General features: G+C 41.0%; 1 protein-coding gene across 4 annotated transcripts in view; it reads right to left on the reverse strand.

Annotated features, from left to right (window-relative positions):
• St7 (suppression of tumorigenicity 7) overlaps positions 1-25312 on the reverse strand; it is a 241731-nt gene that overhangs the window by 43235 nt on the left and 173184 nt on the right. For all 4 annotated transcript variants that reach the window (XM_036180992.1, XM_036180991.1, XM_036180995.1 and 1 more), the window contains one exon: positions 10658-10772. In XM_036180992.1, the coding sequence (XP_036036885.1) occupies positions 10658-10772 (115 nt within the window). The remainder of the gene's footprint in view (positions 1-10657; positions 10773-25312) is intronic.

Raw genomic sequence — 25312 nt, forward strand, 5'->3', positions numbered from 1 at the left:
CAGTCACCTCTGTCTCTGCTAAATGCTCATAAAACACATAATTACGATTTTTAGAATTTTGCTGGGATCTATGTATTTGCTGTAATTCTTAGAAAAAGACCAAAAAGTATTAAAGGGCATAGAAAACAGAATGAGTAGCTTTGACTTTTTACTAACATTAAAACAATACTTTCTGCTGCAAACAGTACTGTCATAAAATAGAGGCAAAGAACTAGACAACAGCCTAGGGCTGCTATGGTCATTTTGCCCAAGTATTTTTCTTTTTAAGAAAACAGGCCCAGACAGCCAGAGTGGCCTACAACTGTAATCTCAGTACTATGGAAAGCTGAGGCAGGAGGACCTTGAGGTCAAGACCCAACAAAGAAAGACAGAAAAAGGGAAGGAAGAGAGGAGAGGAAGGCAGAAAGAAAGGCCAGCAGGCTGGCTAAGAGAAACTCGTGAGAGCTACTATCTAATTACTAGCAAAATCAATCTTGTAGCACATGTCTCTGTCACCATCCCAAACTACCAGTCATGTCATTTCCTTTATTTTCCTCTCAGATTATCTTATACTTTATTCACTATTTACACAGACCATAGCTTTACACATTCAAATGTCCAGATTTTGCTTCCCTCAAATCTCCTCTACTCTAAACAGCAGCTCACTGGTATAAACCTACCTCACTTGGAGGTATTTAGCTATTTGTCATCCTGATATTTCCATTCCTTTCCTTACATGTGTATGTGGTATATGTGTGTGCACCCATGGGCATCCACAGGGGCCAAAGAAAGATGAAAAAAGTGCTGTGAGTACTGATTCATCAATGTACACCTGATTCCCTTGAGATGGGATCTCTTACTAAATCCGGAGATTCAGTGGCCATAACGTCCCATGAGTCCTCCCGTCTAGCCATCATAGCATGGACTAGCTTTTTACATGGTGCTGGAATACAAACTCAGATTCTTCTGTTCTAGAAGTGAGGACTGAGCGAGTCACTGAGCCATCTCTGCAGCCCCGCCATTCTGATCTTTTCACATGCTTTAATCATTTGTAGCTCTTTGCCCTTTGTTCTACTGGGAGTAACCATAATTTCATCATTCAGAGTCAACTATGCTTTCTAAAACATTTTCCTGTTAAAGAAATTTTTCCACATACCCTCCCCTAAATCCATCAACACCAGGTCTATTATGTTCAATGGATCTCCATTCATGAGGCCACATTTATCTTTCCTCTGAATTAAAGAAAAAGCATGTGACTTTGGCTTTTTGCTATTGCTTCTTTTACATTTAAGGGGCATTTCTATGCCTAATGCTCCTTTCTTTTACTTAATGATTAAGCTTCTCCATTTAAGAACCTACCTTTTGATTGAGCAGGATATCATTCCTGTGTTTTGACTACTTTAGCAGTAACCTGAGTGCCTGTAAGGCCCCAATCCATCAGATGGTTGATTAGCAAACAGAACTCACAGACTACCCATGTAGTCTATCAGATGGTTTTCTTAGCAGACAGAACTCACAGACTACCTATGCGCCTACATCATGTGCTTTACGGTCACAAGTTCAGACTTTAGGGCATGTCACCTGTACCCTCCACCCTGCCCCAGTGGTTATCCTCATGCTGTCATAGAGCCCAGCAAAACAGGTAGGTGTTGATGGACTGTGCGGCTAATCAGCCTCCCCGTGTCTTAGACGCACTCCTTAGAAGAGTATCTGAGGCTGCATGCATTTTGATAAGCCTTGATTCCTATGGCTGGGAGAGCAGCAGAGAGCAAATGTGGCTGTTACTTACAATAGGATGATTTGCTCATCTGGAAAACAGAAGAATATCTACACTGAGATTGGTGCTTGTCTAAAGAAAAAGCCAAATCTCGCTTCCCAGAGACTTCAATGTTTACAAAGCCCTCCCAATCCCCCTAGCTCAGATCAAATGGTCTTCAACTGCAGCGTCAGCAAGTCATTTCTCTTCAGACTATTTCACTCTCAGGTCTGAGAGCTCTGGCACAATGTTCACTTCCCACCACCTCAAGTCAAGAGGACAACGTTTGAGCCCGTTCTCCTACTCTTTCCACTCTGAGGGCTGACGGAAGTTTTCATTTGAGATTGCCTCCATATCACTCAAAGGCCTTTAGAAAAAAAAAATCCCAGCCAGACACAAAGCCTTTCAGGTCTGTCCTCTGTGCAGTTCAGCCATGTATCTTCTGCCATTGGCCACGCCCCTTGTCCATCCCCTGCAATGTAGAAAATGGGGAATTTCCCACACAAGTCTTACTGGCCACACCCCCAGCTTGCACATGCTCTGTTGTGTCAGCACATTCACTGTCCACTTCTGTTCACACACCTCCTCCTCCAAGAAGGGTCTCCCCAGGCCTTGCTGGGTGACATAGCCTTTCCATCTTAGGTGAAAAGCTCCTACTACAGTCTGTATCCCTTCCAGGCACTGTTTCTTCCCATATGTACTTCAGTGGGTGTTCTGTAGGAAGTAAATGCTGTGGATCTTGGGTTCTTTGTGACCACAAAGCAAATCAACATCTGAAATATCCTCAGTAGTCAGTGTCTACTGAATAAAATTGAAATGAATGTACCCATGAATTTGGCAACAGTCTCATCCAATTTAGCTTTTGAAAGACAAAGTCATCAGTGTTGCCAAGAGTTTTAAGAGGGGACCATGAATGGTTCATTTCTCAAGATGTGTGTCTTGCAATTATCTTTGCCTCTAGTGGTCCAACAGGATATGTGACAAGTGGCTAGGGCTCTTATCACAATGGCTGCTTGAAGTAGCAGTGGAAAGTAGCAGGGTGGAGAAAACAGTGAAGGTTGAAACAGGATGAAGAGAAGAAATTTCATCCTGAAACAAGGAAGGCAAACCACACCTCTTCTGGCTGCTCGTAGACCTCTTACTGGACCGCTGCTGAAAGAAGGTCATCTTAGGGAGAATGACTCTTTAATTTCCCAAAGCTATAAAGGGCTCATGAGAGCAAAATTCAATGCAATAATCTTGAAGAAGAATTCATGGAACGAAACTTCAGATAAGATAAAACAGTTTAAGAGGCCAATCGCTTTGATCTCTTTTTCTTTTGTTCATCTACCAATGATAATGATCATGATGTGGTTTAATGGATCATTACTGTTCTTGTGCATGAGACAGTTCAAGTGAGGGTCAAGACTCATATCTATGGTCTGAAAAAGCTTTGAAGGGTAGCATCCAGCAGATCAATAAACCCAGACTGACTTACAAATGACACTACCCCAGAATGGCATCTCCATTTCCAATTCGTTCACTAACAACAGATGTTCTGAATGTCTACTCCATTATACAGGGGCCCAAAACAAACAGGACACAGAGCTTGTTCTCAAAGACACTCTTTCTCTACCCAGCCTGTGGTATGTTTAAAATAAATGCACCAAGTACTGGTTAACCTTCATCAAATATATCATTTCTGGGGTGTGTGTGTGTGTGTGTGTGTGTGTGTGTGTGTGCGCGTGCGCGCGCGCGTGCGCGCACACATACATATGTATTACATAACATCTTTCTATTCTAAAGTGACACAGAATGAGTCACATTAATCCCTGAATCCAGATGTACCTAAAAGTATCTTCTGCATAATATGTTTTAATAGATCTTTGATGAAATTTGAAAAAGCTAACCTAAACCACTTTCTGCAATCCAGTACCGGCTACAACTACAGGTTGAATATCTATGCTCCAAAGTCCAAAACTTTTCAGCACAATTCAAAAGGTTTGGATTTTAGACATTTTCTGACTAGGGACACTCAATTAGGCAAAAATTGTGAACTCCCAAATAAAAGCCTCCAAACGTAAAACACATCTGGTTCCAAGCATTCCAGATATGGAATCCCATGTCCTTCTTCTTGTCTGGCAACAAACTGACATCACCTCTGGGAGACACACTTGAAGTCCACATTAACCCAACAAAAGGTAGTGCTCACAAGTTCTCCTGGAGCCCCGAACCAACAAGTAGAAATGAAAAACGAAGGAAGAAAACTGGTGGCCTGTTTCACTTTCATAAATGTTTGCGGACGGTAAATCATTACTGTCCTATTAATATGATGGTATCACCAATGCAGATGGACCCAGAAAACTTCCTACATTTATTCATGCTATGATGGAAACAACAGTAATGTAGAATTCTGTTTAAATTCTTGTTGTTGTTAGTTCCAGGCAGTGTGAGGTCTTTTTGCCCCACCTTCATGAAAGTTAATCCAAGATCCCCTTTCAACCAAAGAGGAAAATTCACTGAAGAAATAAAAAGGATTGATATACAAAAACCTCAAAAAATGTGCCATCTGGGATTTCAATGATTCAATCGGGAAATTCTACATGGCCTTAGTAATTTTGGGCAGGGGGAAGAGCAAGGAACATGCGTTCAGCTACACCCAGAAAAATTCATCTTATGCTGCAAAGCCAAACACCAGATGTGATTTGCAACTTTTGGACTGGATTACTCTAGAAGCTCTGTCAAAGGGCCCTTCTGTGGCTGGTGCCTTGGAACCAAACACGGCAGTTTCAGTGATGGTAATGGCTGGCTGGGGAGGAATGTTACCTTGGTAAATTATGATAACTGGGCAGTAAGGATTACCAAAGCCAACATAAATTTAGGGGGCTTGTGAGTGTGCCAGCTGTGTGAATTACAGATGTATGCACTTATGAACACTCTGCTCCATCATCAGAGACAGAATTTCTTCATGCATGCAATCCTTGTTGAAATGACATCCATTATCAGAACTCATGCTTACTACATACATAGCCCATCATCCAACAGTCCATCATTTGTTCTAAGTGATCTCAAAGGCCTGGTCTTCTTGGCAGACCTACCTCTGGTGTCCAAATCAAAAGGGTACCTAATGCAAAGCTCTGCAGGCCTATCATTCTTGGTGATTTATGCTGATAAACCTGAAGCCACAGCTCATGGTATCAGTGGTGATGATTATCTTCAAGTCTGAAGAGTGAATTGGTTCATTGGGCCATCTTTACACTAAAATTCTCTTTAATCACTTGCCTAACATACTTGATCTTTTCCACAGTAGCTAGTCCAGAAAATGGAGCTGGACTAGGTTTAGAGTCACTAAAAGGACACAAACCCCCTTCATTTGCTAAAGCAGTGTAATTCTGTGGTGAGTATTTCAGAAGTTGTGTGTGTTTGCTGTATCAAACCTCAAGTTTACTGTTTGACTAAAATGCACTGTTTTCAAGGTCCAATGATAATGATTATATATCTTACTCACTGGCCCTCTGACACCTCAAACACCTGTTTTCTTAAAAGGCAAACAGAAAATAGACTAACCATGAAGGCAGGCTGTCCAGTGACCATTCACAGCAACTGTGACAATGGTCTCATAATGTGTGCTAGTTACAAGAGCTTGAACAGTGAACAACCTGACTTCGAAAGTACCAGCAAAGGGTTTGTTTGCTGACTTTTCTTTAGAGCTGTTTTCAGTCTGTTGGGATGAAAGTATTCTCTCTAGTTAGAACCATGTGCTCTTCTGGAATATGCCTTTGTCAATTACAAGCCGACAGGCAATGATGCTAATTTAGCATGGGCTCGATGTTATCAGTAAAATGTCCTGATGTAATTGCTGCATTTATACATTTTTTTACTATAAAAAAGACTAGCTTCTCCTTATAGGGAAGTTTATGCCCCTAAATTTAGGGCTACCACTAAAAAGGTAATAGTGTAAATATCTAAAAGAGCTTGGGTCTGTGTTTCCGTTCATGCTCACTGCTGTAAGGCTGGAGGGCTAGCGCTCCGTTTTGCTTTGACTGTGAAATGTGCCCTCCCACCAAGCTCCTGTGTCTTAAGTGTCTAGCTAGTGTGGTTTTAGAACCTTGAGCGCGTAGAGCCTACTTGCCAGGCACAGACCACCCGTTGTGGTCCTCTGCTGCTTGTAGCCCAGCCCCACTCTCAGTCCAAATGTTCTCTTTCTTGACCCCCAAGATGCAAGAAGTGGCAGCAGCAAGCTGCACCTCCATGAATCGAGCAACAGTACCACACCTTCCCCACACAGCAGACCGAAGCTGTGAGCCAACAGGAATCCCTTCTCCCTCAAGCTGCTTCTGACAGATAGTTTCCTCTTAACAGTGAGAAAAGTAATTCATACTGAATCCACAGGAACATTTTGTCTTGTATCAGGAGTCAAAATCCACAATGTTTCTGATTCTAGCTTTCTAAAAGTTTAAGAATTATTTTTAGGTGAACCTAAGCAATTCTGTTTTTATAATCACATGTCTCTACCTGTGTTCTATTATCTCTATAATTATTTTCCATAATAGGCCATACCCTGGCTTTGTGGAGGAACAGGCTCTTATCCTCATATTTAAGCTGCCATTTTATACACAGCTTTCTATTCCTATGAGGTTGATGAGGTTTGGGGAAGTAAGGCGCAGCAAGTGGGCTCTGTAGACCCACTAATAGTCTCCCCACTCCTACTCTGTGCTCCACAGCTCTCAGCACCAAGATGAGTTGTACTTCTTTAACTCTCACAGAAAATCACCTGCTGTGCTAACTTGAGCAAGCTACTAAACCTTCTGGGCCTGGATTCCATTTCGACATAAGGAATGGACACTTAGAAGGTTAAGTACTCCACCCATGATGCCTTTTGGAATCCCCTGGGATCATTAACTAAAACCAGCAGATCTAAATGCACTGTGTAGTCAGCACAGGCACATTCAATGGTGCTGTGAGAGTCTTCTAAAATTGAAATGCACAGATTATAATGAACAAGATGTATGGATCCTTTTCCACACTACCATCTCAAGCTTTGAGATTAAAGTTTTCAACCTAGGAGGCCTACAAACTTCCTTGAAAGATGATGCAAAGGTTGTAGTAGCTTTTACAATGACTTCTAAAAGAATTTCTAATGACTTCATAATGGTGAAAATATTCCATGTATAACAAACACATGGCTGGGAAAATATGATAAATTTCAAATTAAATTAATGTTATACATAAAATCCTTTTAGTGACAAATAAACAGATTGATTGAAGATGGAAAGTCATGTTTTGAAGATGGCATCAGAAAGGCAAGCAAATATAGATATACCTATTTCCTAAAGAATGATTAAAAGGCCATTTAGCATCACTGAAACTCTGCACCACTGGCCCCAGCCTACATATTTTATGCCTTTTTACAAAAAACAGAGTTCATCAATGTAGCAAAACTCACATTTACAGAAAAATACATGAGTTTAGAACTGTCCCTGCCTTTTGAATTTCAATTTGAACTAGATTTGAATCCCAGCTCCACAGTTGTCTAAGAATGTGTGATCTTGCAAGTTACCTAAATTCACAACACCTCAGTTTCTACATCTGCTGAAATGGAGTAACTACCTCCTTTGAGGGTTACTGTGGGGATATATCTAATGTGTATAACATATTTGAAGAATGGTAGGGCAACAAAAAATAATAGGAACCATGGTAATATTTTTTTAAAGTTTCAAATACTGCCCAAAGCAGACAGTAAGTGATAGTGAAGAGGGAAGAGCTGGAGTGGTCACCCACGGTGTTTATCACTGACTTTCTCTTTCTTATAACATTTACACCATTTGAGCAATGACTTTTCACAATTGATCTCTTTCCTCTTATATCTACATGACTTTACTTTGAAGTTAACAAGATACTTCCTAGACACAGTACAACTAACAACAGTGCTTGCCAAATACGAAGTCATGTATGAAAGCTTAGACAACGTCCAACACCAACATATCATAAGACCCCAATGTGTGTTAGCTGTTACAGCTGCTGCTGCTGGTGTTACTCTAGTCATTGTGTGAAGGGTGTTGTGATGGTTGGTAAACTGAAAATTGAAGAGAATGAAAACTCCTCAGAAACGACAAGATAGCATTTGAGACAAAAGTCTAGAGTAACAAAGCATGAGACGTTATCTCAGTGACAAAATCAATATTAGAATGCAGATCACAAGGGAATGTGACCAATTGTTCTGTAATCCTAGAAAAGACCGTTTCCAAAGGATCCTTTGTAAGAAGAATTTGTGAATATTAAGGATTTTCAAATTCAAAACTTTCAAAGCCAAACTGTCTACTTCTTGTTGTAACAGTAAAGAAAAATGAGGCAAGGGTGAATACATTTTGTTCTCCTCTTCTTTCCAAAGCGTGTTATTTCTCAGGGTTTTTCCTCCCCATTCTTGCCATTTTTCTAAATCCTCTTTGCAAAGGTCAGAAAAGCATCACTAATCCCTTCATATCGCTTCCCAGAACACGACTTATAAAACTTAGCCACTTAACAAACAATAAAGAAGGACTGCTGTACCCATAAACCCTCCCAGAAACAGCCACCCAACCAGAACATTCCAACTTGCAGAGATAACATAATCCTGTTGTTTTGGGTGTGACTCTGTGAGAGGGATGGAGGGCTACAATTCAAAGTGCTGTCTCTAGCAACTTAGATAAGAATGACTGAACTTGAACCAGGGCAAAACCCAGGATGCCCATAAGCTGTCTACTCCAAGAACTCCAAAGCACTCACTTCCTTGTATAGGGCCAGATAAAGGGCCAGAAGCTCAGTCAAGATCCTTTGGGTTTCCAAAACAAAACATCAGGGATGAACTTGAAAGGACCATGCCATGGGATGGAATAAAGAGCAGGAGACATGTTTTCCCACAGTCTTACGTGTCTGCAGCTCACCCTCAAGAACAGTGACCTCAGCGGCCACTTCATTATGTCTACTGTAAATGACACAAGCCTAAGCCAGTCGGCACCAAAACTCCCCTCAGAGTTCAGTGGGGTTAGGTCATCTGCACTCTATCGACAACTGCTGAACTCAAAGCCTCTAATGAGGCAGCTCAGCAAACTATGTGTCCTGCCACCAGTGAGACTCTTTTTCCATAATGAACAAGAACATCACTTCTGTTGCCAGGTACACAACATAAACAAAGCTCAACATGGGCCTTGATAGGGTGAGTTTGTCCATTTGAAATAAAGGAATTTTTCAAAGTGCAAGCCAAGTTTTAGCAGAGGGTGGGACAGTCTGTTGTAACAAGTAATACGAACATATGTTATCAGAATTTAATAAATCAGCTTTTGATTGTTGAGGAATGGAGGCTGTGCAATGGGATCCATTGAGACAATGAATAAATCCAAGTGAGTTCATTTCTTTACTTGGCAATCAGTTTTATAACACAAGGCTGATGATTTCTATAATGAGCTGAGATCTTCATGAAAAGAGTCTTGAGACTTGTGATCTCAAAGGCTTTTTTTAGTTAAAGCCTTACATCTTAAGGCTTATTGGGCTGAGTATAGATCAGCACTCATGATGAGAACATGAACTTTTCAATGGGCAAAGTTGATTGTCAGGTAGACCCATGGCATAAAACTAACTCCTCTGATACTAAAAGACACTCAATATATGAGCATTGTGCCCACAACGATGTATAGCTTACATCTCCAAGCTTCAAATGAACAGTAAGATTCTAGAGAATAAACAGAGAATAAAAATGAGCCGATGTGAAGGCCAAACAGTCTTCAGTTTGTTTACTTTAAAATATTCCATAAATACTTTAAAATCAGCTCCATACTTAGTCGTGTATATCTTGTTACCACGGGGTGTGCAGATGTACACCAGCAAAGTGATGCCATCACTGGCTGAAGGCTTTTAGTTTCCATCATTCTGAGCAAGACTTTGGGGAAAACAAACAAAAACAGGCCCACAACAGCTCAGTTTCCTTAACAGCAGGGCTAATATAACACCATTCCTTAGGAAGTGTTGGTGGGTCAAAACTAAAATCCAAATGACATAGTTTGCTCTCTGTGTTTGAAGAATTCCAGGAAATCTGTGATTTGAATAATTCTTAAATAGACTAAGGAAGCTTACTAAAGAAAGAATATTTTGCAATGCAAGAAAATTATTCTGTAGTATAAGTAATCATGCCATAATATCAAATCTATAAGCAAACACATTTTATGGAGAAAATGATTCAAGTAAGTCAGAAGAGTGTGAAGTTCTACAGAGAGTATAAGCATGGCAGGTAGTCATGAATATAATTTTTGTACTACTAATCAAATACTAAATTCACAGGTACCAATGTAAACAGAATAGGTTTAAGTTCTCTACACTGTACCAGCTTCTTTCCCTGACTCACTAGTAACAGGTAAAGTAGAATAAATCATGAGGAAGTAACCAGGATGGTGAAGGGCCTCCAAAGGCATCAAGCATCATGTAAAAAAATAGGGGTAGTCTGTTATTAAGGAAGACCTTATGGGAAAGGGAACGTGACTTGTTCTTCCAACATTTACTTCATCTCATCACTGTCACCTGTGGCAAGGCTATTAGCTGCTCTATATTGATCTAGAGTATCAACATGGCCATGAGATAGTGATCACAGTGAACCTGCAAGGTGTCATGGGAAGACCTCTTGGTGCTGCCCAACCCCACAGGTGCTGTCTCTTGATCAGGAGGGAATCAAGCAGAGACACACAGTGGCCTGGGTGGGAGCATGTCAGAGTCTGTGGGAAGAGAAGCTAAGAGCAGAGCACAAGCCACATAAGCACTAAGTTGAAGATGCTAGCGAATAACCATCATAATGCTACAAGTGACAATTCTTAGTGTCACCAAAGTCCCACTTGAAATTGTCTAATCTATCTAATCAGTGGATTATATCAAGGAGAAAGGAGTTCTCCAGTACATAAAAATACCCCCAGGACTTACCGTCATACTTTGCTAAGACGGCCTGGACATCAGCATAAGCTTGGAGTTCCAGAAGGGCTTCTAGAAGGTTTTCATGGATATTGAACATGCTTAGGAGGGGGAATTCTTTCATTAACTAGGAAACAAGAGACCAGGGGAATAATTAATATGCATGCCTTATATTTTCACATTTATACTTAAGGAATATAACATGTACAGTAAAAGGATTCCTAGACAGTCAAGAACTAGTACTTGAGGCTGGGGAAATGGCTTAGTCAGTAAAGAGCTTGCCATGTAACCATAAGGACCTGAGTTCAGTCTTCAGAACCCTTATTAGAAACAAAGCAAACACACAACTCCAGTGCATGCCTGCAATCTCTGTGCTGTGCTGGAGAGGCAGTCAGGAGAATCCTGGGGCTTGTTAGCCAGCTAGTTTAGCACATCAGTAAGCTTGAAGTACAGTGAGAAACTCTATCTCACAAACACAGGAAAGGAGGGAGAGAGGGAGAAGGGAGGGAGGCAGGGAGGCAGGTAGGAAGGGAGGCAGGCAGAAAACAAGATAGATAGAGACTAGACATTGTCCTCTGGCTTCAACTTTCACATAGACATGCACAAATGTGTACACATAAAAAAAAGTATAACTAACACTAAATTATCACATATTTGTATAAAAAAAAATACAAGGACTAGGAAGATGGCTGAGCTGGTACATACAGTGCTTACCATGTGAGTGGGAGGATCTGAGATTGATCCCCAGCACCCATGCTAAAAACAAAAATCTGGTGCAGCAAACTGCTTATGTGACTTCCAGCACTGAGGAGGCAGGGACAAGAGCACCCTGGAGCTTGCTGGCTAGCCAATCTAACACAACCAGCAAGCCTCGGGTTCCACTGAGGGACACTGTGTAAAAAGCCACGTAGATTCACACATGCAGGTGTCCTGTTGTGTCTGCAGAGCACTGTGCAAGGCTAAGTCAGACTATATATATATAGTTTTGGTGAAAACAAAACGAAGCAAACAGCACCTCTGGCATCCATATGCATGAGCTCACATGTGCACGCGCATCTACATGCACCATGTGAATCCACACACGTGCGCACACACATATACACATATATTATAATCCTTATAATAATAAAATTAGTACTAGATTACAAACAGACATTATATTTAAATAATTAAATGCTTCTTTTTCTGGTTTTTGTTTGTTTGTTTGTTTTAAGAAGAATGACAAGTCTGAATTTGTACCAATCTAAAGTGGGAGGAAACCTAAAAGAGAGAGGTTTTCAGAACAACAGAAGATATTCAGTAACTACAAAATACCGCAGAGACTAAACCCAGTGAAGATAAAACACAGCTCACAGTTGCTGGTAGCTGGGTCCAGAGCAATTTGGATGGAAGCCTGAGAGTAAACGGAGAGGTGAGGAGGCACTGTTGTGTCAAGCAGCCTGAACAAAACTGAGAACCAGGAAAGCAGCTAGCTGGAGGGTAGTATGGCTGAGGGAAACTTTGGTAGAGATCAGGGCGGGGGTAACCTCAGTAAAACAGGAGTCAAGGTCCCTGCTGGACCCTGGAAAAGAAGTGGCACGAGAAGTTTAAAGGCAGAGGTGAACGAGCAAAGAAATGGAGTAGGAGGCGACAAAGATCTGCTTAGAGTAAGACCATCCTGAGAGCCTGAAACTGGAGGCTGAATACACAGAGGCCACAGTTGCCACGGCTGCTGCATTTCAGAGAATGGCGGCATCAGCTGGGCACACCAGCAAGATATTCTACCGTTGGGTTGAACTTGGCAGACTGGATAAAGTTCTGTAAAACAGCAAGGAGCAAGAGTGATAACAAATCAGGAAAACAGATTAAAGGAATAGGCAACACTTCTCAGTGAGGTACAGAGAAGGACTGGTCCACTGGGATTCAGACATAATAGTGCTCAGCATCAGTGAGGAGTAAGGAGAAAGAAGAATGGACCAAGAATTTACTAGTTAATCTTCTCTTAGATAAGGGTAAAATTGCATCTTAAGGAGAGAGAATCAGGTTTTTTTAGAAAGTAAATTCATGTATTTCTGTTGATCTATTTAATCCCTACATGGACAATTATTTTCAATTATAATATGATGGCCTCTAAAAAATTAATAAATCTTTTTTTATGTCACTCTCCATGATAGAAACTATGCTGCAATAAATAATAATAAAGTAATGGTGTGCTGGGTAGTTTGATGACAATTTGACACAAGCTAGGGAGCCTCCACGGAGAAATGCCTCAGTAAGATCTGGCTACAGGTAAACATGTAAGGTATTTTCTCCATTAGTGATTGATGTGGGAGGGCCCAGCTTATGGTGGTTAGTGCCCTTCCTGGACAGGTGGTCCTGAGTTCTATAGCAAAGCAGGCTGAGCAAGTAACAAGCTCAGAGCAAGCCAATAAACAGCACCCCTCCAAGGCCTCTGCATCAGCTCCTTCTTTCAAGTTCCTGCTTGAGTTCTTGTCCTGACTTCCTTCAATGATGAACTATGAGGTGGAAGTGTAAGGCAAATAAATCCTTTCTTCTACAACTGGGTCATGGTGTTTCATCACAGCAGTAGTAACCTTAACTAAAACAACAGGCTAATTTACCACTAACCAATGGACACTTGGTGTTGACTGTCTACTTCCTTTCTTAAGATCATGGGAATGGAGGGGAGGGGCTGGGAGGAAGGTGGGGGTGGGAGTGGGAGGGGGGAGGACAGGGGAACCCATGACTGATGTATAAAATTAAAACACATAATAATAATAATAATAATAATAATAATAATAATAATAAAAGATCATTTTCTAACATCTTAAGTTTAAGAATATTCTTTGTTTTTTTAAAGCCATGATTTATTTAGCATATCTTTTAATTTTTTTGCAAACCCAAAGAACATAATTTTACTACTAAAAACACCTATCAAAATCAGTTGGTGTACAAAAAGACCCACAGTCTGAACTCCCAGAAAGAGGCCTGCAATATTTTTTCATTGTTATTAAAGGAAGCCAATGAGACAACCCCACACACTGTGGATGTTCTGTAACTAATAAAAGTATTTCTTGTTCTGGTTCACTTTGGTCCTGGCTGACATCATCCTTTGATTTTTTTTTCACTTCTTCTAATTAAAGCTTGTTAGAACTAAAGTTCCCTGTCATGCAGCAGTTGGCAACACAATAAAGACATTTTCTCAACTGTAACATTTAAACATTTATCACTTTTGACCAATTTTTCAAGTAATAATCAAGTTTCAGGGACACAAGTCATATTATATAATTTTAAGATGCAATTCCAAGTATTAGTTGCTAAAGCTTAAATTTTGATGCTTATTAAAGCCCAAGGAGACATGTGCACATCTGCTCTCTAAAACTATTCTGTGCCTAGGGTCTCCATGTGAAGAGTTCTCACATGCAAAAGTCTGCTGTGCCCTCTCACCTAAGAGATCAACTTATAAATGATCTTTCTGACAGCTTTACCTGGTGTCCACAGAAGCAACACACCTAATACTCAGTGGCAAGTTTTCCTCTGCTAGAACAACCTTTCAAATCTATTCCTCATTCTTGGTACCTCCTGTATAGGAACACAGTATATCCATCCCCCATCAATGTCTGTTCCCTAGCATGGCTGACACCTTACAGGTCCTATAGTATGTAAAATGTCCAGACAGCATTCCAGTTCTCACAAGGCTGTTAAACAAAACCCTTTTCTTTGAGCTTTACTTATACCCTAGTACTTTGGTACCATTAGAAACCTTACTATTCTTACCTCGGCACCACCTCTTTCCAACTCAACCTTTGCAAGCCGGTTGTCAAGTTGTGTTTTATTTGTTTTGTTTTGTTTTTAACATACATTGAGATCATGCTTCTGACCCCATCTGACTAGACTATTCCACTAGCCCTTGACATGGTTATTTGTATCTTAAAAAAAAAAAGTTAGATTTGAATATAAATTTACAAAGAAGCTGTTTATCACATTGTTTGTTAAAGAAAAATGCAAGCATCTTACAATGTGACCCATTACAAAATATTTATATACAGTCAATATCACTATCTTTTGTCTATTATGTGTAATTATGAGAAGCCAAGTTCTCCTTGAAGGTAAACCCTATTGGTGGAGACAGCATACACCATGGTTGCAGGGCATGGAGAGATCAAATTGATACTGACCTAGATACTCCTGCTGACTCATTTTCATAGTACTGGAAAGTGCTATGCAGGCTACTCGGGGAAGAAGCGGGAGGTCATTGACAAACACCAGCAGTGAATCCTGTGAACTACAATAATAACCAACTTGGCAAGATATGTCCATGAGTGTAATAGGGGCATGGATGCTATGAGTGTAACCAACGTCTTTTCCATTAGATTTATTGAGTGCTCCACAGGAAGACGCACATGCATGTTACTATAAAGAACTGATGTTTGGGAAGCTCACAGATCCTAGGAGTGAACCTACTATTATTATTCTGCCAAATAGATACAGTATCAAGCTGCTGTCTAAATTTGTATTTTTATATCCATAGCTGTCAGTCCTCATCAGAGAAGTTTCTTTGTGCAGTAGATATTAGCTTAATTCAGAAACCTAAAACTGGTCAAAATGCAGAAATAATTGTCAATGGGGTTCTCAGTCACAAACAGGATATCTATCACACACACACACACACACACACACACACACACACACACACACACACACACACACACACCTCAGGGAGGAGGAGCTTGGAAGAAGAGCTGAATAAACAGGAAGTTCTTGCTAGTGTAGAGGAGGTCTCAAGTGAAACAGTGTCATCTGGACATGAGAAGTCTGTGGCAGCAGTGAACTCACAGGAGCTGTTCTGCCTGCACCAGATCAAGCCAGTCAACATTCTTGTTTGGAGTGGGAAGAGTTCATGAGTGCCCACCCCTAAATGAGGGGCTATGGCTAGTTAATGGCTTCTAGGGAAACCAGAGTCAGTGTCCTCTGAGGGTATATGGGCAGCACAAAGGCTGAGGGTGGGGGTGAGTGACAAGTGGGAGTGGATCTGGGAAGAGTTCAGGGGAGGAACAGGGAGGACTGGGACCAAAATACAGTATGAAATTCCCAAAGAATTAATAAAACTATTTTTTAAAGTTCCCCTCCAACTAGACCCAGGTAGTTAGGTGGCTATGTTTCTTGTACCAGGCATGATTTCCTCCTGCTGAGGTGGGCTTTAAGAGACAGTTACTTGTTACTGCCAAGATATGAGTGCCATTCTTGCACCTTTGGAGCTACCTTGATTGGCCATTGTTGTGGTCCATAGACATCACAAGTGGGTAGGACTATTGATTGTGCCCCCCTTTGGCAGCTTGCATAATAACTTCTGGTAGTATGAACAGTAGACTGTAAGACAGAGGCTTTTAGGTTAGATTCAGCTCATATCTTCTAAGTACTGTGTCTGAAGTGGGCAATGTCCTCAGCAATAGGGATATACTGACTTTCAGTGTCTGAGAGGCAGCCAAGGACAACACCAATAGCCTATATTGTTTGGAGGGTCACTTAGACTGCTGTGGCCATCAACTAAAATGGAGGTTTCTTATGCCTGGTACTGGGGTTTTTTAGGTAGCCTGAAGCTCTTGTGGGAACACTGTCAGCCCAAGTGGTATAACTTCATCTAAGACACACAAAGGAAGTGGGGGAACATAGAAGTGGTTGGAGGAAGGAAAGGGAAGGGAAGAAGTGATGTAATTATATTTTAATTGGAAATTTTAAAGCTCTGAAAAAACTTCTAGTGGTATGACCTTGGAAATGCTAGCATATAGTGTTATATCAGATAAGAGCTGATAAAACTTCATTCCATAAAATCATGCTTTTCTCGTGTGCCCTTGCATAAAAACACAAGCATATGCTGAAGTAAGATTATTTCTAATTGGTGAGATTAAAGGTGATTTTTACCTCCTGGTTCCATACTTTGTATAGGTTCTAATTTGTTCATTTGTTTGTTTTTTGTTTTTTGAAGCAGGGTTTCTCTGGGTAGTTTTGGTGTCTGTCCTGGATCTCACTCTGTAGACCAGGCTGGCCTTGAACTCTGCCTCACCCTGCCTCGTGAGTGCTGGGATTAAAGGTGTGTACCATCACTCAGCCTTATGGTTCTATATTTTTAAAGGCACTCATATATATTTGATACATATATATTGATCACTTTAATAATACTGGCTACTCAAAGCCAGCAAGGTGGTTGTGTGTCAAGGGGTTGATACACAAGCCTGAGTTGGGTCCCTGGAGTCCAAATGAAAGTAGATAGAACTGACTCTACAAAGTTGTACTCTGACCTTCCCATGCATACATGCTGTGAGAGGCATAAAAGCACACACACTGCATACATGTATGCACACACTAATTAATTAGCTAATTAATTTTAAGAAGAGAGTACTGAATTCGTATTAAATTCAGGTTCACACAGGCCATGTTCCAATCATAGAGGGCTTTCAGTTCCTTGGATAAGACATGTCCACTGATCCTTTTGTCTCCTAGCCCCCTTCCTTAGTTGAGCACTCTCCTGTCCCTGGCCCATCTGACCAACTCCGGGAACCCTTCCTTCTCATCCTCCAGCTCGAACTGACCAGTCTTTGTCACAACAGTCTGATGTTCCAGCTCCCCTCTGAGCAGTGACATCAGTCAGAGACCTACCCACCATGGATGCACACTTCCTCTGTGATTGGAATGCCTTCTAAAGTTCTGTACCTTTGTGGACGTCCTGGTCTATGTCAAGTCTTTGAGTTACATATTCTTGAACATGTTCTTCTACTGTGTATGATCTCCCCTTATTTACATGCTGAAAGAGCTACAACTATACCCTCTAAGTTTTGACTCAGCATACTGATGAATTTCCTTACACTAAGAGCTGCCGGATAGACAATAGATGATGTCGGACTCTAACCCTGGGAGTAGTCACAGCGACTCCAGGACCTCTAGACTTGGACAACTGCAGGAAGGAATTCCCAGCTCTCAAGCCTAACTTCAGACCCTTTCTCAGTTCAGTACCAGACCCCATTTGCTTTCTGATTTGCTGCAAGGTTAAAGCCTGGCCCGTCAGACAGACCTAGTATCCATCATTCCTAGAATTCCTTCTGCAGTTGCTGGTCACTGTGTTTTTGCTCACACTGTTTTCGCCACCTGGAATACCTTCCCCCTCATTTACAAGGCAGCCTGTCAAAATCACCCCACACTCCAAAGCCCAGATCAAATGCCACCTCCTAAAGTCACAGCATCATAGAGAGTGAGAGCCAGCAGAGTCCTCAGAGACCCACCCCATTTTTCAGAGGAGCTCCCTCCTGCCGCCCCCCACCCCACAATGACGGCTGCAGATTCAAGGGACTCAGCCAAGGTTAATGTGGGTACTATGACTCAACCCCAGTCATCGGCGCCGAGTCCAAATTTCAACACAGCTCCAGTCTCAGGACTACCCAGTCTGGGGAACCGAACCCGCTGCTTCTGAGACAATGCTTGCTGTATTTCCCCTTGCATTGTATCTGCATGAGTTTAAGGAAGCAGTTGTACCATGGGGGGGTGCGGGGGACTTAAATTTGGAGTTGTTTCTGCATTGAAACCCAGCCCCTGCCACTCACTACCTGCTTCATTTTATGAGATTGTTAAGCACCTGAGCTTTGGTTTTCTGTGTTTGGGGTCTCCACTCACATGGCATCTTCTCAAATTCTCTACCATCTACCTAACACACTAGCTCCTCACACCCCATTTTCTACTTCTATCACCTTCTGACGTCATTTTAGTCATGCGACTTGATAATCGATAATTTATTTACAAATTAAAACAAAAGGATTAGATAGTGATAACAGGCAATCCTACAACAGCAGGACAAGCCAACACTTCTCTCCATAAGGGTCAGGGAGCTACCATTGGAGCTGTTTCAAGACTTATGGTCTCTAGGGCAACTACTCAGTACTTACAACCTGAAAACAGCTGTGGGCAATATGTAAATGAATAAGAAATCCTGTGTTCTCATAAAACTTTCTTTACAGAAGCAGGTAACAGACTGGATGTGGACCACAGGCTTTCATTTGCCAACCCCTGGTTAATTAGAAGAAAATGTAAAACCCAAAAGGTTTTTTTTAAAAAGTATTTCTCAGTGATATCATACTTTAAAAGCCTGACATCTCCTACCCACAGCTGGGTTAGCAGACTGCTGTAAAATGTAAACGGCCTTCCCTACAACCTATCACTTCCCGTCCCAGCACGGTTCCCAGAGGAGTCACCAGCTGAGGTGTACAGCGTGCGAGAGGAAACCCTGCCGAGATACAGGATAGGACAGATGTAGTGAGGCCTGTTCACATGGCAATATGTTGTCCATCAGAGAGATGGAATAAGCTGGGAACTAATGTCTTAATGGGAACAAAAATCGAGCAGTTTTGGGTAAAGAAGTACACTATGGAAAAATGTGCTCTAAAACACAGTATCTCTTACATAAACATAAAAACCCACACAATTCCAGGTCGTGCGGCTCTGTATTCTATATATTATTCTTTATGTTTTTTCGCATTGTAAATTTCTTCAAGATGTTAAATACTTTTCACATATAATATCTCAAAACCTGAAGGGCTAATTTTTATCAGATTTATTTTGTTTTCTTATATTCTAAGTGATTTTTTGTTATTCTTTTTAAAATTATTTTTATTTTTTAGATTATAATGTAATTATCTTGTTTTCCCCTTTCCTTTCCTCACTTCAAACCCTTCCATATGCTCCTTCCTCTCTTGTAAATCCATGGCCTTTTCATTAATTGTTGTTACATGCATATATATGCATATATATAATATATGTATTAATGTGTGTATATATGTAACAACAACAACACACACACACACTATAACCTGTTCAGTCTGTGTAATGTTACTTGTATGTATGTTTTCAGTGCTGATCATTTGTTACTGAATAACCAATTGGCAATGTGAGGGGTATTTATTTCTCCCTCTTTAATTTAATTTAATCTTTTAATTGCCTGTATTCTCTGTGTAGAGTGAGGTCTTGTGGTCTCCCAGGCCCCTTAACCACTTTAACATGTCTATTGCTGTTGTTCAATTGACTTTTGAGGCAAAATTGTTCCTTTACAGTGATGGGTTGATTCTGTAGCTCCTTGAAGTGGTGCTGGTGTGTTAAGAAGACACCTCAGCTGGGTGTGCTGATGTACACCTTTAGTCCCTTGCACTTAAGAGACAGGCAGGTGGATCTTTATGAATTCAAGGCCAGCCTGCTCTACTTAGTGCAAAGATGCCTTAAAAAAAAGTCTCTGAATAAACACTTAGAAACTTTCCTCCTGAAATAACTTGATCCTATTATAGAGTCTGATACACTGTAGTCCAACTTTATAACAACATCAAATAACCACTAATCTCATGTGAACCATAACCTATAGCCCCAATTCTTCATTATCCACCTACTTTAAGAAAGTAAGTTCACTAACAGACCATGAGGAACTACATAAATTATTAACTCATCTTGGAAGATATTTTGGAGTTAGGTCTACTGTAGGGTAAGTTCTTTCCCTATTTCCCTATTTAGTGGTGAGGCTAGGGTTAAGCTTAGACAAGACTAGTTAATAAGAATGGTTTTGGTGTGTCATCAAAATTCTGGCTTTTCCAGACCTACACTGACAGCCTTATTCCCCGTAGCCCATTGTTATCAAAAAGGAAGGACTTACTGTTGGAGAGAAGGCATGTTACAGAATTCAAGAACATGGCCACCTAGCAGCAGATGTAAATATGGGTTTACATTCAGGAGCAGTGAGCTTCTGGAGTGATCTCAGAATCCTCATCATCATGAGAGGAGAAACACCCAGCACACAGGACACATACAAAATCCTCAGCACTAACTCCCAGCCAAGTATGAAGCCATCATCCTTATACAACACTGACATGGGTATATTGAATTTCTGACATGCTATTTGTTTACCGCTAGTATAACTGGTCTCCTTTTGAGTTTGGTTGCACAATATTACATAGTCTATCTCTATTTATTTAGAAATAAAGTATAAAAATGGTTTGGCAACATAATTTGCCTATTAAGAAAACACTACAGTTCCCATATCAAGCTTTAATGAAAGCATATGATAAATGTTGAGGCCTGTTTTTTATAAGCCAAGTCATTCTAAATCAATCCTTGAATTCACTCACTATCTAGCACAGTTCTGTTTATTTATTTCCTTCTGTTTTCTCCTCACTGCTAATTGCTTTTTTCTGGCAGCCAGAAATCTATATGCCCTGCTTTGCCTGTAGAATGGAAACACTAACTTTGCTCTGATTCCTCGAATACCTATGAGGAAGAACCTATGAGGATGGGCCACAGATAGAATTCCAGTTCCAATTTTACATCATCTGGCTATTGTCAGTTCAAGTTTGTTTCAATGGAAGAATCTGAAGCACTTTTGAAGTGAACATTTATGAGCTCAAATGGTCGAAGGAGGAGAGCTAATTCACTGGATCTGAAATGCTCTGTGGACATAATTTAGAACTATAGTCTGTATGCTTTTTCTCAGCTGACTTGCAGGATGAAAACAACAGTTTAAACTTTTCAAGTTTGATTTGCATCTATTTAAACCTTTTATTATTTTAGCTATCCATGTATTGTTCCATGAGAAAGAAAGTTCTTACATATTTCAAGGCAAAGGTAATTAACACAGAGCCTCAGCCAGATTCCTACTGAGGTCAATTCAAACTCAGCCTAATTAAGGTTTAAACAATTTGGCCTGTATTATATTCAAACAGCAGATATTATTTTGTCAGAGTTTCAAGTTTGACATTTTTAATCAGTTTCAAATAAAGGCATAAACAGAAAATACAAAAGACACTTTACATTGCACGGGTTATTTTATCCATTATTTTTACTGACACTATGGGCATGAAAGGGAAGAATGAATTACTTATTAGAGTCCTCGGAGGCCCAGGAGCATTCCATTTGCACAGATACTATAAAATGCAGCCTCTAAAGACACTAGCAAGAAAATGTTACCTGTAGAACTAATTTAAGAATTAAATTTTGAGCAACACCAGTTGAAAAGTAACATGGTCAACATCTGCATGGATGTTAGTAAAATTGCTTGTTCCTCAATGGAGTGACACATGGCTACACACAGAACCAGTTGCAGGCATGACTGTGGTCTGCCAATAAGCTTTGGCTCTCACAAAAACCCCAAAAGCTGGAGGGTTACATACATAATGTTCTATGCTTCCTGTCAAAACAATGCTCAGTTTCTTTCAGAGAAGAAGCGCTTTCTTCAGATTTTCAGTAATCAATATAAGCTGTGTACTCTCAGAGTCCTAACACAATTGCTTTCAGAATGGAACTTCTTCCCCTTGTGTTTGGCTCCTCATGTGGAACCAGTGCCCTCCAGATTCTCTTCTTCCATTAGTGAGAACTTTTTTACTTACTGTAAGACGTTCAAGAGCTTTCCTGCCCAAATCTGAAAGAAGTTCTGACAGCACCAGGGTTCTGTTCCTACAGAAGAGATCTCCCAGGGATGAACTCCACAGTAAATGGTAGTTTCAAGAGCCTCAAGGACTAATACTTTCCTCAAATTTTTTCTAGGTAATTCTTGGAGTAGAATATTGCTGTATCACCCTGAACAGCTTAGAATCTGGTGTGGCCTCACCCTGAGATAAGGAAAAAGCCTGGAAAATGGAGTGCATATTTTGAATGATGTGGAAGCAGGCCCAAGGAAAAGAGGACGCTGTGTATCCTTCCTTCTGTGATGGCTCTGGTCTCTTGTGGCAGGAGTGGCTTCAATAAGCAGCTAAACATACTGACCAGCCATTTCTGTCAGAAAGGGCTTTTATTGCCAAAATCATAATCACTGTTGTTGGCAGGCAATCTTCCACATTTATTTGATAACAGCAAATAGAATGATTCAGGAGATTGCCTCACTTGGTTACCTGCGGCACAGTTAACAGATACTCTGGCAGGCATTTCCCTGGGTAGTTTGGAAAGTAACTTCAATGGAAGATTCTTTTAGGACGGCAGTTGGTACAGAGGAGCTATACTCCACATTGTACTAGCCAGCTACACACTGCTCTGTAATCATCTCACTCCTCTAGAATTATCTTTCCTCCACTTACCTTTCCAATGAACCTTCTTGGGACCTGTGCCCATGACTCTACATTCCCAAACATACCCAACATATTATGTACACTAGTTAGCTACTGGCCTGGGTTTACTGCTTCATCTACAGCTAATTTCTTCAACATCTGAAACTAGTAGGAAGACTATAGAGCTAGCTTCTAGTTCTCCACAGTGGACCCAAGACCATTTCTACTTAGCTGTTAGGTGGTGATACCTCCTCCTTGTAGCTCATGCCATAATACCCAAGCAGCTGTTACCTTTTGTCATAACTAGGATTTCTACTGCTTTGATTAAACATCTTGATCAAAAGCAACTTGGGGAGAAAAGAGTTTATCTCAGCTTTCATGTTTCAATCACAATCCACCATGAAGGTAAAACAGGGAAGAAACTCAAGGCAAGAACCTAGAGGCAGGAACTAAAGCAGAAGCCATGGAGAAACGTAGCTCACTGGCTTGCTCCTCATCACACTCAGCCAGCTTTCTTACACAACCTAGAACCACCTGCCCAGAAGTGGTACTGCTGCCAGTGAGCTGTGCCCTCCAGCATCAACCACTGATCAAGAAAATGTACTGCACACGTGCCTACAGGCAAATCTTACAGAGGCATTCTCTCTATTGAGTTTCCCTCTTCCCAAATGCCTCCAGATTGTGTCAAGTAGACATAAAAATAACCAGGACATCCTCCTCTGACATGCTTTATACTAGCTAACAGACTCTCACACACTGAAGAGTTTGGTATCACAGTGCATAGTCTTACTTTTGACCTCAATGTATCCACAATGTACATAATTCCAGTCCATGTGAACATCCTGTGTAACAGACTCTAATCAAAGCAAGACTAATTAAGAAACCTAAGGTCATATTCCAATTCCTGACATCATGTAGCCATGTTCGAGCTAGAGTTAAAATATGCATTGCTTTGAACAAAGGATACTGTCACCCAGTTATACATTATTCCCTTAGGAAATCTCTCACTTTCTAGATAGACTCCTGGGAATGGGCCTGGTTCTGGGCCCACTTGGTGCTTCCTGCTCTTCTACAATGGGGGACTTCCACCATAAGATCCTACCATTATAAACACTGCCATGAACTCTGCCGTGCCTCCTCTATGGTGGGGGACTGAAATCGTCTGGAGCCATGACCACAGACCTTTGCGTCCTAAGTTGTCCCTTCAGGTACTCTGTCGCAGCAATGCAAAAGGACTTAAAACACCCTGTCAGTTTCTCACCTCTTCTCACCTGTTGAGCTGTGTATCCACTTACCTTCCTGAAATATCATTTTAGAGAAAGAGTAGGTAACTCACAGTTCACAGAAACTGTGAAGAACTCCTGCTTTCTGAAACTGTTACCTCCCCAACTTATCTCTAAGTAGTATGACTATGACGAAGGTGGCTGGGTTAAGAACCTGTGCACATCTCAGATTCCTTTGATTATAGTCTTTTTTTCATATCAAATCTATTTAACCATTATTTTGTAAAATAGTCATTGAGAGCCAGTGAGATGGCTCAGAGGATAACCATGCTTGCTGCCAAGCTGACAACCTGAAGTCAATTCTGTCTGCTCTCCCTGCTTTTCCCGCACCACACAGCAGTCTACAAAAATCAAGGCTTGTCATGTCACTCCTCTGCTCCAATCCTGGCATGGCTCCCCACCTCACTTACAGTAAAAGTGGAATTTACCACCACCTGCACACCTACCTGACCTCTCAGGTCCTCCGTTCTCTCCCTTGCATCTATCTGACTGTTCACCCAGGACTCCTTTGTTGTTAGTGCTACATTCCAGGTGCTTTCCTGCCTCAGGGCTCCCAAGCCTATGTCAGAAGACTAATATTCACTTCAGTCTTTGTCTAAATGTCACTTTCTATATCGTGCATACCTGCCCACGCAGTCTGACTCTGACTTCCCTGAACTCACTCTTTTCCATCCCTGTGCTTCTTCAACCTAGACCTGCCCTACGTGGCTTTTTCTCCTCACCATCATCACTCTTGTGTACTATGAAAATATACCTGTGTTTATTAGTTATTAGGAGACTGCTCCTCTCTCCTAGAATATAACTGGGTAAGGACCTTTGATTTGTTCACTGGTTCTCAAAACCACAAAGGACAGAAATTGATCTGGAGAGATAGTCCACCTATTTTTGTTGAATAAATATATAGATGAATGGTGAATGGTTTAGGGCAAAGTGGGAACAGTAAGACCAAAATCAGGCTGCAGGATAAAAGGGAAAGAGAAGGCAGAGAATGAGAAAAAAGCATGCCAGCCCAGAGCCACTGAAGAGAACCAGAACAGAGTTTGGGAAAGGCGAAAGCGCACTCAAACTACAAAGGACTAACTGTACGTACCATGAGACACAGAAGCCAGGTCCTCTTGGCTTGCTTCCTCCCGCTCCTGCTCATGGCCAGCACCCCTGAGCTTTCAGTGTTACTAAAACGATTACTATAAGTCTAACTTCTATGACAAGTAAGGTCTTACTGACAGCATTTGCTTTCAAGGCTTACTATTTGTATATACAGCAAAGAAAGAATCTAAAAATGTGCCAGCAATCACTATAACAATGGTTAATTATTTACTGTTTGTCTTTAACTCGGTGGTATA

This window comes from Onychomys torridus, chromosome 3 (genome assembly GCF_903995425.1).
Source record: "Onychomys torridus chromosome 3, mOncTor1.1, whole genome shotgun sequence".
NCBI lineage: Eukaryota > Metazoa > Chordata > Mammalia > Rodentia > Cricetidae > Onychomys > Onychomys torridus.